We start from the raw sequence: 13,947 nt of genomic DNA, 5'->3' as shown, positions 1-13,947 counted from the left end.
AACTCTACTATACAGAAGGAGACAACAAAAAACTTTCCCATTTGAAACATGGCACTAGGACGACAAAAATTATCTCCTCTAAGATTTTTTTACCACAAGCTGAACCTTAAGAGGGTTGCAGCCCAAAGTTTTACTACCTGCATAGTTCAAAATAACCTCAATAAAATAATTTAATTTATAGTAGTAACACATTGGTAGAACCTACCTCCCTTCTATTCAAATAATTGGCCTATTTTAAAAATTGGGTTGTCTTGTTCTTGTTCCCCCCTCAGAGGGGTGGGGCAGGCAAGGGCAATATATGTAACCTAAACCTTTGTACCCCTACAAATTGCTGAAATAAATTTAAAGTTACAAAAAAAAAAAAAATCCCAGCAGATATTTTTAGGGAATTTGACAAGCTGATTATACTTTCTATGGAAATGCAAAGGGACAAGAGTAGCCAAGACTCTTCTAAGAGGAAATTCTCTCCTACCAGATATCAAATCTGCATACAAGAAATAGAGTAATTCAGATAGTGCAGTACTCCTGCAAGCATAGAGAGAGAGAGACGATGGCAGAGTCCAGAAACAGTGTCACATCACACGTGTGTGGACACTTTCTTTAAGACAAAAATAGCAGAGCAGAACAGTGGGGACAGGACTGTCTTTTCAATAAATTGGGGCTGGGTCAATTGGATATTCATTTGGAAAATAAATTAGGCTGCATTCCTACTTCCCGCTACACTCAAAGATCAATTTCAGGTGAAACGCAGATATAAATCTGAAAGGGTACAAACAAGAAATCTAGAACTGTACTGCCCGTGTATGGCTAATGAGCACTTGAGATGTGCCGTGAGGTGTTATGTTCGCCTAAGATTAGAAATACTATGAAAAATCAATGTCTCAGTACTTCTTGTACTGAAACTTTGAAATGATAATTGGGATATATTGAGTTCAATCAAACATGCTTAAAGTTAGTTTTCCCTGATTCATTGTTCCCTGTTAATGTGCGTCTGCTTTAAAGTGGGAGGGGTTTCTGAGTCCTTCCAAAATCCTTTTTAGGAAATGATTGACCAAGGTGAGGTCCATCAAATGTCCATGAGCTCCTGGGTCTGCCATTTGCTGGCCACCCCTTTTCTGGGGATCTCCAGGGCCGGTTCTAGTAACCAGGCTCGGTTCCGAGAAGGCCAGGCCGGTGAGTCGAGCACCGGAAGGAGGCGGGGAAGGAAATAAAGCCCCCAGAGGTGGGAGCAGGGCGGGATCAATCCAGGCCAGGGACTGGGGACACCTGGGTGATCTAACTCAAAGGGTCCCACCGCAGGAGCCGTTGCCTGGAGACCGCGTGGGACGCGGTTGCCTGGAGACCGCGAGGCCGGCACCAGGTCTACCATTAGAGGGCGCGGAGAGGCCGGCAGGACCTGCTAGCCAAGGCCATGGCCGCACGCCAGAGGGAGAAGTGGGTCAAGGATGAGGTCCATCAGAACCAGATTTTGCGAGAACTGTATCTTAAAGAGCTGCGCACCCAGAAACTCTACACGCAGTATCACGTGAATCCCCTGCGCAAGGGTGAGGGGTGGCGGGTTGGGGGAAGGGCGAGGTGGGGTGATGCGGGGTGGGGAGTCTCAGGAGGAGCCTTGGGGGGCTGCAGGATGGCGGTGCGGGTCCCAGGGAGGGAGAAGAGCTTCTCTCACTCCGCCCCTCCTAGACCTCAGACCCAGGATTTGGGAGGGCCTCGCACCGCTTCACATCAGATGTAATAGATATATTACAATGCAGCCACATGGCGATTATATATTTTCATTGCAGGATAAAACCAGCGTTTTATAATTTTGCTTTTGAAATAATTATATTTTTCAAGGTTTTTATGTTTTGCTTTTGTTTTTGTGTTGGTTGCTTTTTAATGAGGTGAAGGTTTTTTTCATACTTTCCTCCACTCCAGACATGTTCGTTTAATAAGCATCTTGGTGCGGAGTCTGCACAGCCACTGCTAGTGATCGCACACACGCTCCTTCCTCCACTGCCATTTCTAAATAAATGGATTTTCTAAATACATCATGCCATTTCTGCAGCTTTACCTACAGAAACATTGTTCTTTCTTCCTGAATTTAGTCCCCAACTCATGTGCCTAATTAACTGTACACTACGGTTCACTGCAGTCTGGCTATCTAGAGAATTTATACTGTCTTTAATTATAACTAACGTGGTTTCATCTGGAAATCTCAACCACTGATTTCAGGAAAACAGATTAATGTCCAATTCTCCTCAAACCTGTTCCATGGCAACAACATAAATAATCCCTTCAGGCAACAGTGAGGCTTTCTAGGAAAAAGTGCTGCCTCTCAGCTCAAGTCCTGTGGGCTCATGACCCATTGGGGTAAAGTGAGAAAATGTTAGAACTTGCACTGATGGTGACTTTTATCTATACTGATAGAAATCATGCTTTGCTAATGTGCTGATAATAGTACGTGGAGACTATCTAAACATACATCTGCTAGGGGTGCATGCTCCAAAGCTACTTTACTGCTAGGAGTTTGAGATGATCAGTTTGGAGTCCACTGGTTTCTACTCACCCCTGCTCATTTCCTACCACTCTCCACCTAGCTCACTCCACTTGACCACTCAGGCCTTCCTGATGTTTCTCAAACCCTCCAAGCTCACGCTCATGTTCTCCCCATATACTCACACTGCCCATCCCCCATGGCAGTCAGGGTTCTGCTCAAATGTGTCTCCCTGGACATGTATCACCCACACCCCCACCATCAATGCTCTATCCTGCTCTACTGTCTCCTTCACACTTAAGTCACCTGATGCCATGTTTGTTTATCATCTGTCACCACAAATAGAATGAAAACTCAGGGAATGTGGGAAGCTTCTGTGTCGTGTTTACAGCCGCGTCTACGGTACAAGAGTAATTTTGAGCTGACTGTGGAATGTGGATTCTGCTCTCTTATCACAGGCCCTCCTGGGTAGAGATCAGTACTTGGTTCCCCTCCCTTGGCTGCCTGGCACGTTTGCCTTCCCTGTAGACCAGCACTGTCCGAGAGAGCATTTGTTGATGATGCAAATGTTCTGTGTCTGTGCTGGACTCAGAACCATAGCCAGTAGCCACATGTGGCTGTTGGGCACTTGAAATGTGCTGACTGGTGTATCTGAGGAACTGAATTTTTCATTGCATTTAATTTTAGTTAATCAAACTCAAGTAGCCACATGTGATTGGTGCCCACCATACTGGATGGTGCCACTGTGGATTGTGAGGTTCTTGAGGCCTTTATTCAACTTTGTCCCCTGGCCCCAGCACAATACCTGGCATGTGCCAGACACTTGGTAGGTGCCAAATGGGTGTCCCGCCTAAGGTGGGTCTTGGAGAGGGCAGGGAATTTGTGTTTTAACGTGAACCTCTGATGCTGTTTTTCTCTAGTTCACACGATAACCAGAAAGCCCATGTCTTGGCATGATAACCTGGAGGAACCTGCAGATGGTAAGTCCCGGGGTTTGAGATGCCATAGAGTTAGAGCACAGAGAGGCTGACTGGCAGGAGAGAACTCAGTTTACTGTTACCTTGGGTCAAGCTTCAGTGTCCTCTGCTTTGATCCTGAAAATTTGATTCATACTGTTCAAACTCTCAAGTGACTGACATATTCAATTACAATTGTGAAACCAACAAAAATGTTCCTAGTGGCCTTAACATTGCACTCATTCATTCATGACACAAGCATAGGTCCTGGAGTCACACTAACTGATGTAACATCCTGGGACTGCCACTTATTCACTGCTTTACTTCTGGCATGTTGTTAACATTTCTGAGCATATTTCTTAGGGTCGGTGTAAGGATGAAACAGAATAATGCAAGTGCTTAGAACAGTATGTGGTACTTGGTACTCAGTAAACGTTAGTTATTATTATTATTCTTTTCATTGTTGAGTAGTCACTCTGCTGTGGCTGGGCTGGGGATCTCATAGCGCCATGACAGAGAAGACAAGTAGGGAGACGTGGAAATAAATAGACAAGTACAGAGGAGCCATGATTGGTGTGGCAACAGCATGGGACACAGGAGCCTCAGTGAGGCCAGGGACTTCTCAAAGTCCTCTTGGGGGAGCGACCACAGGGTGAAGCAGAGAAGAATGAGGATGGACATTCTGAGCTGTATGCAAAGGCACAGAAATGAGAAACACTCCTGCAGGTGGCTTGGCATGGCCACAAAATACAGGTGGAGAGGGGGCCACGTTTGGGAAGGAGGAAAGAGGCATTTGTGGAAAGTTGATCCCTCCGGTGAGCCCTGCTTCTTCCTCTTTGCTTTCGGTGCGGAATGTGCTGGAGGAAGGGTGTCTGAGGACAGCCTGGGAAGGGGGCAGTAGAGGATCTCAGGGCACTGTGACAGAGACTGACTAGTAGATAGGCTGATGGGGAGGGCAGGATCAGAGAGAGCAGGGCGCCATCTGTAATCACTCTCCCAACCAGAATAAAGGATGCCAGTGGGGGACTTGGAGCAGTAAGGAACATAACAGGTGATGAGTGTCTGGAAAGCCAGGCAGCAGGACTTGCTGTCTGCCTTATGTTAGGGATATGCCCAGCCCGGTTCCCGAACCCTGGGTCATCTTTCTTCTTTTCATTCTCAGTCATCCTGCTGAGGTAGACATTTTCCTCCCATTTTGCAGATGAGAACAATGAGGCCCAGAGAAGTGAGGCCACCAGACAGGCTAGTAGTGGCACCTACTCCAAAGCCCAGGTTCGTTCCATGGTGCATCTGCCTGTCTTGGGCAGAAGAGCTGTGCAGCTGCAGATACATTTGCTGTTGGCAGCCTCGCTCATTTCAGTCTAGGAGGATGGGACCTCCTTCCTTACCACCTTCCTTCTCACTCTCTCTGCTGGGCTCCGGTAGCCAAACTCTCACATGCCCCAGGGCCTTTGTTCTCACTGTGTGTGGTGTGCTTGTCCTCTGCCTCTACCCAGGGCTGGCCCTGCAGTAGCTGCCCTTCCTTCTCAGGCCCTTGCTCACCCCTTCCTTCATGGCATTTGTCCCTGCTTGCTATCATTGGGTCTATTTGTAACCCTGTATGTTGTGTCCTCTGCCCCCATCCAGACTTTGAGTTCTAGGAGAGAAGGGACCATGTCTGCCTCACTCAATGCTCTCCCCAACCCCAGGGCCCAGAACAGTGCCTGGCACAGCGTCAGTGCCCAACCCATAGTTGTTGAAAACAGAGCAGAGGGACCAGATGTCCCTGTCTCAAGGCCTTGGCAAGGCTCCGAGGCTGGATGCTTTGCTCTGAGGAATGATGTGGCCAGAGTAAAGAGCACTGGTCCCAGATCCTGACTCCTTCATAACTCTGACCTTGTCTCCCAGCCAGGTTTCTGAATCTCATTCACCATGCTGCCCAGGAACCAAAGATGAAGTACCCAGAGACACAGACCGAAAGCCAGGAGATTGGATGGGACCCTGAGCCCTTGGTAAGCATGGCTCCTGTCCTTAGTAACAGCAGAAGCACAGGGGCAGCATAAGTGGGGGCCAAGAGAACAGAGCAGAGAGCTGCAGGTGGCTCAGTATGAATTCTGCCTGCCACTTCCTAGCTGTGGGCCCTGGAAGTACTAAGTTCTTTGGTGCCTCAGCTTCCTGGTTGCCAATGGAGACCTTACCGTACTGTCTCATAAGGTTGTGATGAGGATTAATGGAGGGTGTATTTGTGTGGTTCTTAGAACAGTGCCTGGCACAGAGGAACACTATACGTGTTGATTAAAGATTGCTGATTGTGGATGCCTGAGTCTGCTCCACCAGTGACCACCCCCCTGGGTGGGCTTGGCATGTCGCCTAACATCTGTGAGTTTTGGTCCCTTGTCTGTACAATGGGAATGTTAGAAACAGCGATCTCCTCATTTGATTGAAGGACACAACTAGCTTCTAGGTGACCTGGGAAACATAGCTTTCTGTATATTATCACTCTAAGTAATACAGGGCTTCTGTTATAAGGAAAAAGCAGGATTTGGAGAAGACTGTAACCTAGCTAAGCCTCCATTCATCTGTCTTAAGATGAAGATACTCATATTATCTAAACACAAAGGTTTGTTGTGAGGATTAAATGAGACAATGAGAGAAACTACCCCCCAAATGTGGGCTACTATGATGCTGATGTTAAGAATAGGAAGGAGGACACCAAGCCCCACCTAGAACCAACCAGGGGCCTCTCCTGGCTCCTTCTCCGGGCTCCGTTACCTCCATCCACTGAGGAACTTTCCAGGGTGCTCCCTTCCCAAGGACGCTCCATGCCATGTTGCTTCTGATTCCTACTGCAGGAACCAGGCCCTCTCATCGGTTTAAGCAACTCCAGTGTAGGGCATGTGGCTCTCCTGCAGGGATGCTTCACACAGACGTGGACAAATGCCTCAGTATGTCCAGGTTTTACCAGTGAGGAGGAGAGTAAATCAGCTGTTCATTTGCAACAGCTCCTCTTCAGACACGGGGCATGGCGTGGAGAGAGGAGACTGGGGGAGACAGAAGATGCCAGCTGGAGCCCCTGCTACTTACACCAGGAAGGACGGAGTCCAGAGAGCAGGGATGTGGTTGGAGAGCTGGAGAAGAGGTCACCACTCAAAGGAAGGGAGGAGGCCTAACTAATCGTGAATGAGGTGAGAGTAGTACAGAAAAAAATGAAGGACAGTTATTAAATATGAAAATGAGTAATGAAAGGATTATTCAGTGATTTTTTCAAAAGGAAAAGGAAGACTCTCTCACATGGAGAAGCTATGGTTTCAGTGGGGTTCGTGGTGAGGGATTGTGCTCAACTCTGAACACAGCTGGGCAAGTGGGAATGTCCAGCCAGGAGCAAGTGGGGTCAGTGATGGAAAATGACCACGAGGAAACATCGGGGTGGAAGGAGGTGGCTTCTGTGTAAACCCCACCTGACAGGATTCTTGCTGAAGGGGGGCCAGGGTGATCAGACATCACCTGGGGGATGCTGGCAGATGAGGGACCCAACTAGGGTGGTCAGATATTGGGGGTGGAGGGTTCTGATGAAACTGACTTAGCAGGATTTCTGCTAAAATTGTACAATGCAGAGGTGAATGTGGACGTCCAAATGTCAGGCCTAGTTGAAAAAGACTTCAAGGAGCCTGAGTAGAATTTGCTCAAGGAGAGAACTTTCATCAGGGCAGAAGGAGGGTTGTGAGGGAAGGGAGGTTGGGGTGAACACAGAAATTACCCAAGCTAGATAATTAAGCAACTTACTAAAATACCATAAAGTACAACTAAATGAGGTCACCATTTTTCACTTTCTTAACCAGAGTGGGTGTGGAAATGCTGCATCTTTGACCCTGAAGGACATCTCATGGCAAGCTCACCATGACAGGAAGGGCAACTGTGGCTGGCCCAGCCAGGCGTGCCTTGCTCGGACCCTCCTAGGCTTTGCAGATAACAGACTGCATGTGCCCCCAGCTCAGTTACCACTCTAGAGTTGCAAAGGGTCTGCAAATACTCCATGCTTGTTTGTCACTATAAACCTGGGGCCAGTGCCACCAGATGGCGCTGTTGGCACAGTAAGAAAGTATACCCCCCCCACCTCCCCCACCCTCCACCCCCACGCCACAGATCCAGGTGTTGTGTAGCCTTAAGTGGTAATGAAGCTGGAGTTTTAGGGTGATGTGGTTGGCGGTAGAAGAGGCTTGATTAGTCCCACTTGGGGCTTGGAGCCACCTGGCAGGACCTCACCCTGGACAGGCAGAGTATCTGCAACCTCAACACTGGGATGGGGAAGCCACAGTCAGTGAGCACCTCTCAGCCTCATGTCTCGTGGTGACAATTGCAGTTAATTGCACAACATAGCTTCTATAAGATTTATGTGTCAGTGCTCACTTTTACTCAGTTCTCTGTGTGACTGTTTCAACACATTCATTCATTCCTTTAACAAGTGTGTGTTGAATGCCTAGTGTGCACAGGCAACTGTTCTAGGTGCTGGGGATTTACTGAGACAGATACAGCCCCTCCCCTCACAGAGCTCACATTCCACTTAGCAAGAGTCCACAGTGAGGCCTCCAGTGGAGGCAGTGGGATAGGCAGTGCAGCAAAGTGGCACAGGCTATTCTCCTTCAAACTCACAACCCTTTTCATATGAACGTTGTCAGCTCCGTTTCCCAATGCAGCCATACGTCAGCAGAGTGGGGACCTATTTAAGCCCAGGTCCATTTACTACAAATCCAGGTCTGCCTACTTCCCTACAGGGTTTTTTCTGATCCTGCATCTTCCTCTCTAGGTCAACCCAGAACGCCATGACCGCAGGCTGAACCACTTCAGGGTCTACAAGGACATCACTCTGTATAAGGCTAAAATGTGGAGCCTGGGAGAAGATGATCGCCACAAGTAGCATCCCAGCGGTGCTGTCAGTCTCTGTATTTGATGCCCAAAGTGTGCACTGCACAGAGAAATAAACATTACTTTCTAACTTTTCCTATCTGAAGTCTCACTGTTCTCATTTCTGCCCAAGTCTGCTGGTTGAAATCCTTATCTCATAAGCCAGTGTGAGGATTCCAGAGAATGGTGGCAGGCTGTGTACATGTAATTGTCTCCTTGGTCTTCCCAGACACTAATAAAGGATGATAAATTGATTAAAAATGGTGTGAACCCACAATAGAGAGAATGGGAGAGAAACATTTGTAATCAAGAAAACTGAGGACATATTTAGAAGATAGAAAACTAATATAGGAGGGCAGTGGAAACCATAAAATGCAAGCTTATGGGATAGCTGGGAAGAACGGGAAAAATAGCACATAGAGGGTTTAAAACAGGCTCTCACCCAGGTGCCTGCTTTAGGCCATCCCAACTACAGCCTTCCCTTTTGCCTTTTTGTACACAAAGTAATTGAAAATGCTCTAGGAATATTAACTCAAAAACACAGGGACAATCACAGGCCAATTTGTAATTTGAACCTGTAGTTAGACCCAGTAACAAGGGGACACCCCCATTGTATGAGGGCCATATCAGCTGCAGCCATTTTATGTAAGAAATGTCAAAGAATTTGTCCTGGGGTCCCTGCTGACCATTTGTGCCCCTCATTCTGTGGAATCTCTTGTAAACTCTCATCACACTCAACACTCTAATGTCAACTGCCTCACCTCTTATGAGGTGCTCTTGCTTTCTGTCCTGGATATCACTTGGAAGCGCTGTAATACCCTGCCACTCTCCTCCCTCTCCCAGGCGAACAACCAGAGGAAGACCACGACTGCAGTCTACTAACTAACATCTCACTCTCCCCTAGGGAAGATTTACAGGAAATTCCTATCAGGAATGCTGAATTAATTTGGTTCCCAGATGGTTCTTATTTAAGGGATGACCAGGGGCATTACTGGGCAGGATACACCATCATTTCTGTGGTGGGTATAATAGAAAGTGCCCTGCTCCAAGAAGTAAAATCAGACCAGGTGGCTGAATTAACAGCATTAACTAGGGCTTGCCAGTTGGCTGAAGGAAAGATAGGAAATATATACACTGATAGCTGATGTACTTTTGGAGTAGCCCATGATTTCCGCATGCTATGGAAACACAGCATGCGCAACCTATGACATGGCCACACTCATCTGGGCAACCTATACTACATGGGCACCAAGTCTCAGAGCCAGTAGAAGCAATCCACATGTCAAGGCAGGTCACAATCATAAAAGTTCCTGGGCATTCAAAGGATAACAACGGAGAAGCAAAAGGAAATAATCTAGCTGGTGCTGCAGCAAAGACTGCTGCCCTAAGAAAGATGGCCTGTCCTATACGAGAACGTGCGCTCCATCCTGCCAATATCCTCCCTAACGTTCTTTTACAACATCAACAGACATCAACCCCTGGAGAGAAACAAATCTGGCAGCAAGAAGCAGGTATAGAGAATTGTGACTAGGCCCTGACAGAAAACCCGCAGTTCCTGTAGGGGCACAATAACCTTTTCTTCAGTTTATTCATGAAATGACTCATTGGGCCCCCTAAAAAATGACGTCATGGGGAAAACAATATTTCTGGAAACCATCCCTCACAATAACCTAAAAGGTCTTTCTGGGTCTTTCCACGCTTTGGTCCTACTCCTGCCGTGCTGAGCCTGAGGGGGTGCCGGCAACGACCCCCTGCACAGGAAGGCCCGTGCTGGCTGGGGTGCCGTTGGCGGCGGTCCGAGGGCTGCCGTCCCCGCTACAGAACTGGGGAGGGACGGGGCGTTGGCGGGGAAGGCGGGAAAGGGGAGGGAGGAGCGAGCGCGGTGGGGGCCGGGCAGGCCTTACGGGGCGTGTGGGGCGTGCTGGTTCTGTGGCGTCGGCTTAAACTTAAACTCAGGGGGAGGGTACCCCGAGACCGGTCGCTGCGCAGGGTCTGACTGGAAAGAGCGTCTTTCTAAGTCCTGAGGTCGAAGGCCCCACCCATACCTGGCGGGGGCCGGGCTGCGGGCCCTGGGGGGCGGTTTCCCGCAGGTTGTGGTTGGCCGTTTCAGACAGGCGGACACGACAGCTAAGGTGTCTTGAGCGCCTAGTAAGTGCTGGGCACTGTCGGGACTGCTTTACAGCCACTGTGTCCTTGCCCGGCGCAGAAAGGGACGTAGTTTGGGCGGGACTTGCCCGAGGCAACGCGCGAAGTCGTGAGCGGTGGAGCGGGTTTGGACCGGGCCTCCTCCGTGGGCGTTCACCTCAACGCTGGGGTGTCTGTCAGCGGGAAAGCCAGCTCTGCCGCCTGTCGTGGTCTCCTCAGTGACTTCGGTAATCCGTCACACACCCCTCCTCTCCGTGGTCTACAGATACTGTCTTGCGAATCGAACTGGGCAGCAGCGAGGGAAGAAAACTGATGGGACAGCTTTCCGGAGGAAATAAAACCCCCAAAGCCCCAAACTCTCATTTTAAGTAACGGGAAAATATACTTGAGGTGGTGTCCTGTGGGTAACCAGCCCAGGGGTCCGACTCACGAAGGTGGAATCCCTGTTCCACCGCTGTGTTTGTCTGGGTATGGTACTTAGCTGGTTAAGCCTCAGTGTCCTCATTTGTAAAATAGAGTTTAAAACATCAGTTCAGGGTGGGTGTTAATACAAAGCCCGCCCTTAGTACAAAGCCTGCCGCCTGAAGTATTTCTTAAGTAAGTGTTAACAGAAAACTTTATTTCTTCTTTGCACTAAGCAGATAGTCCTGACCGAACCGTCTTCATTTTTCGGCTTCCCTCCAGCACTCGTCTGTGTGTCCACTTTTTGTGGCAGTTTTGCAAGCCCGTGCCATTAGCATTCCCCCCATTGCAATCCAGTGGTGGCCAGGATCTTACCAGATTCTCCTGTTGTTGGCTATTTAGGCTGTTTCTCACTTTAAATATTGTAGTATGGTGTAGTAAACAGATCTTTCTTGGTTTTGAGATATAATCAACATATTATAAAATTCAACCTTTAAAAAGTTAAAAAACAAAAAAACCCAAAAGATATACTCTTGATGTACTGTGTGTCCAAAACATAGCCCTGCCTAGCCCTTACGTGGCTCCCAAGGTCATTTTCCTTTGCCTACAGGACCATTTGAAGTAAGGCAATTGGATTTCATCCAGATGCTGCCATCTCAAAATTATAAATGTGTGTTGCTTTGGGTTTGTATGTTTTCTCATTGGGTAGAAGCATATCCTTGTCAGAGGGCTACTGCCTTAACAGTAGGCAAATTATTGTTAGAATCATTCCAACTTGGGGAATCCCTTCTGAGCTACACAGGCATCATGGGACTCATTTTAGTGGGCAAGTAATTCAATCCATTTGTGAAATGTGGCCCATAATACAATATTTCCATTGCGCTTATCATCCCCAATCTTCTGGGTTGGTGGAATGGAAAAATGGCACAACAAATACTCAATTAGCTAAGTTAATGGAGGTTTTTAAACTCCCTTGACTAAAAGCCCTCCCACTGGTCTTGCTTAACTGTAGGCCCACTCCTTTTGGAAAACACTTTATCACATTATGAAATAATAACAGGAAGATCTATGAGGGCTGGACGAAGCCTTATGTGAGCCCGCCTTTGTCAAGGGGGAAATACTGCATTAATGTCAAGGACTACTTAGCACTTTAACACATAACACAAGCTGGTAACAGAATCTTTCCACAGTGAGCTCCTGGGGACTAAAGACTCCAGGGATCATGGATTACATCCAGGTGACTGTTTATTGGAAAAAACACCAACTAAAGGACCCTCTACAATCCCATTGGAAAGGACCTTATCAGATACTTTTAACCAACTCTTGTCCTGCAAAATTAAAGGGGAGTCATTTCTTGGATTCACATCTCACATGTAAAATGAGCTCCTGGCTGTGTTCATGAGCACACCTGGGCCTCTGAATCAGTATCTGACACTTGCCTGTGATTTCAGAGACATCCTAGGCTCAGCCAGTCTCTAGAGCAACAACCAAAGTAGACATTCTTTCAGAGACATTGGATCAGACCAGTCCTCATGAACCCTGAGATAACTCTCATTCTTACTTTCTTGCTATAGAGCATATTGCTGGAAACCCTGAATACTTTAACCAAGCCCTCTAAGATATTGTTTGGGATCTGTGGGATCTCCCTTGGTATAATTTTCTAAATGGGTGGGGTTATGAATTTCCTTGTTAAAATCAGAAAAATGTCTTCCCTGCTCACCCTCCTTTCCACAATCTCCTCTATTTGTCTACCCCAAGCTCCTTCTCTCTTCAAACCTGAAAACCTTTTCTGGTTCCCTGCAAACCTCACCAATTTCCCTGCTGACAGAGCCCACATCATTTGTTATGACATAGATCAGAATGAAATGCAGGTCACTGAATGAAACTGATGGATACACTTATAACTTTGACTCAAACTCTACAAAAGTAATTCATATAACCAAAATGTTTGTACCCCCATAATATTCTGAAAGAAAAAAAGATATAAAAGGAAAATTTGGCAAGCAGAAAAATATGAGGTAATGATTAACTCAAGGAAAAACCAGAAGCTCTATCACAGAGGAACTGATTAAAGTTATTCCTAAATGTGCTCTTAGGTGATGATCAATGAAACCAATTTGATGGTGAGTACATGTGGTGCTTATTTTTCCATTCTTGGGGTGCTTCACTTAATAGAATGGGTTCCAGCTCTATCCAGGGAAATACAAGAGGTGTTATATCACCATTGTTTCTTATAGCTGAGTAGTAAGTACTCTATGGTGTACATATACCACATTTTATTAATCCACTCATGTATTGATGGGCACTTGGGTTGTTTCCACATCTTTGCAGTTGTGAATTGTGCTGCTATAAACATTCGAGTGCAGATGTCTTCTTTATGGAATGTCTTTTGTTCTTTTGGGTAGAAGCCCAATAATGGGATTGCTGGATCAAATGGTAGGTCTACTTATATATGTTTAAGGTATCTCCATATTGCTTTTCACAGAGGCTGCACTAGTTTACAGTCCCACCAGCAGTGTATGAGTGTTCCTGTCTCTCTGCATCCATGCCAACATTTATTGTTTTGGGACGTTTTGATAAAGGCCATTCTCAATGGAGATAAGTGATATCTCATTGTGGTTTTGATTTACATTTCCCTGATGATTAGAGATATTGAGCATTTTTTCATATGTTTTTGGCTATTCTGTCTTCTTTTGAAAAGTTTCTATTCATGTCCTTTGCCCACTTTTTGACAGGGTTGATTTTTCTTGCTGATTTTCCTGAGTTCTAAATAGATTCTAGTTATCAGCCCTTTATCAGATGTGTAGCATGTGAAAATTTTTTTCCCATTCTATAGGTTGTCTGTTTGCTCTCGTGACAGTTTCTTTGGCTGTGCAGAAGCTTTTTAATTTGATCAGGTCCCATTTATTTATTTTTGTTGTTGCTGTGATTGCCTTTGGGGTCTTATTCATAAATTCTTTGCCTAGGCCAATGTCTATAAGAGTCTTTCCCACATTTTCTTCTAGAATTCTAATAGTTTCACACCTTAGGTTTAAGTCTGTTATCCACTGTGATTTGATTTTTGTGAGAGGTCAAAGGTGTGGGTCC

At 46.7% G+C, this 13,947-nt stretch overlaps 1 protein-coding gene across 1 annotated transcript; it reads left to right on the top strand.

Annotated features, from left to right (window-relative positions):
* Window positions 1-1,403: 1,403 nt before the first annotated feature.
* On the top strand, window positions 1,404-8,405 carry CFAP144 (cilia and flagella associated protein 144). Its single transcript, XM_069477821.1, has 4 exons — window positions 1,404-1,544; window positions 3,397-3,456; window positions 5,320-5,423; window positions 8,216-8,405. Exons 1-4 carry the CDS (start codon window positions 1,412-1,414, stop codon window positions 8,324-8,326), a joined length of 408 nt encoding a protein of 135 aa, XP_069333922.1. The 5' UTR covers window positions 1,404-1,411; the 3' UTR covers window positions 8,327-8,405.
* The last annotated feature ends 5,542 nt before the right edge of the window (window positions 8,406-13,947 follow it).

This window comes from Eulemur rufifrons, chromosome 8 (assembly GCF_041146395.1).
Source record: "Eulemur rufifrons isolate Redbay chromosome 8, OSU_ERuf_1, whole genome shotgun sequence".
Lineage (NCBI taxonomy): Eukaryota > Metazoa > Chordata > Mammalia > Primates > Lemuridae > Eulemur > Eulemur rufifrons.
Note: the sequence above shows the minus strand (reverse complement) of the source record. Positions and strands in the feature narration are given on the sequence as shown.

Coding starts and splice junctions, on each gene's coding strand:
- CFAP144 (XM_069477821.1), top strand. CDS start 1,412: ATGGCCGCACGCCAGAGGGAGAAGTGGGTCAAGGATGAGGTCCATCAG. Junction 1,545..3,396: donor CGTGAATCCCCTGCGCAAGG/GTGAGGGGTGGC, acceptor GTTTTTCTCTAG/TTCACACGATAACCAGAAAG. Junction 5,424..8,215: donor GATGGGACCCTGAGCCCTTG/GTAAGCATGGCT, acceptor CTTCCTCTCTAG/GTCAACCCAGAACGCCATGA.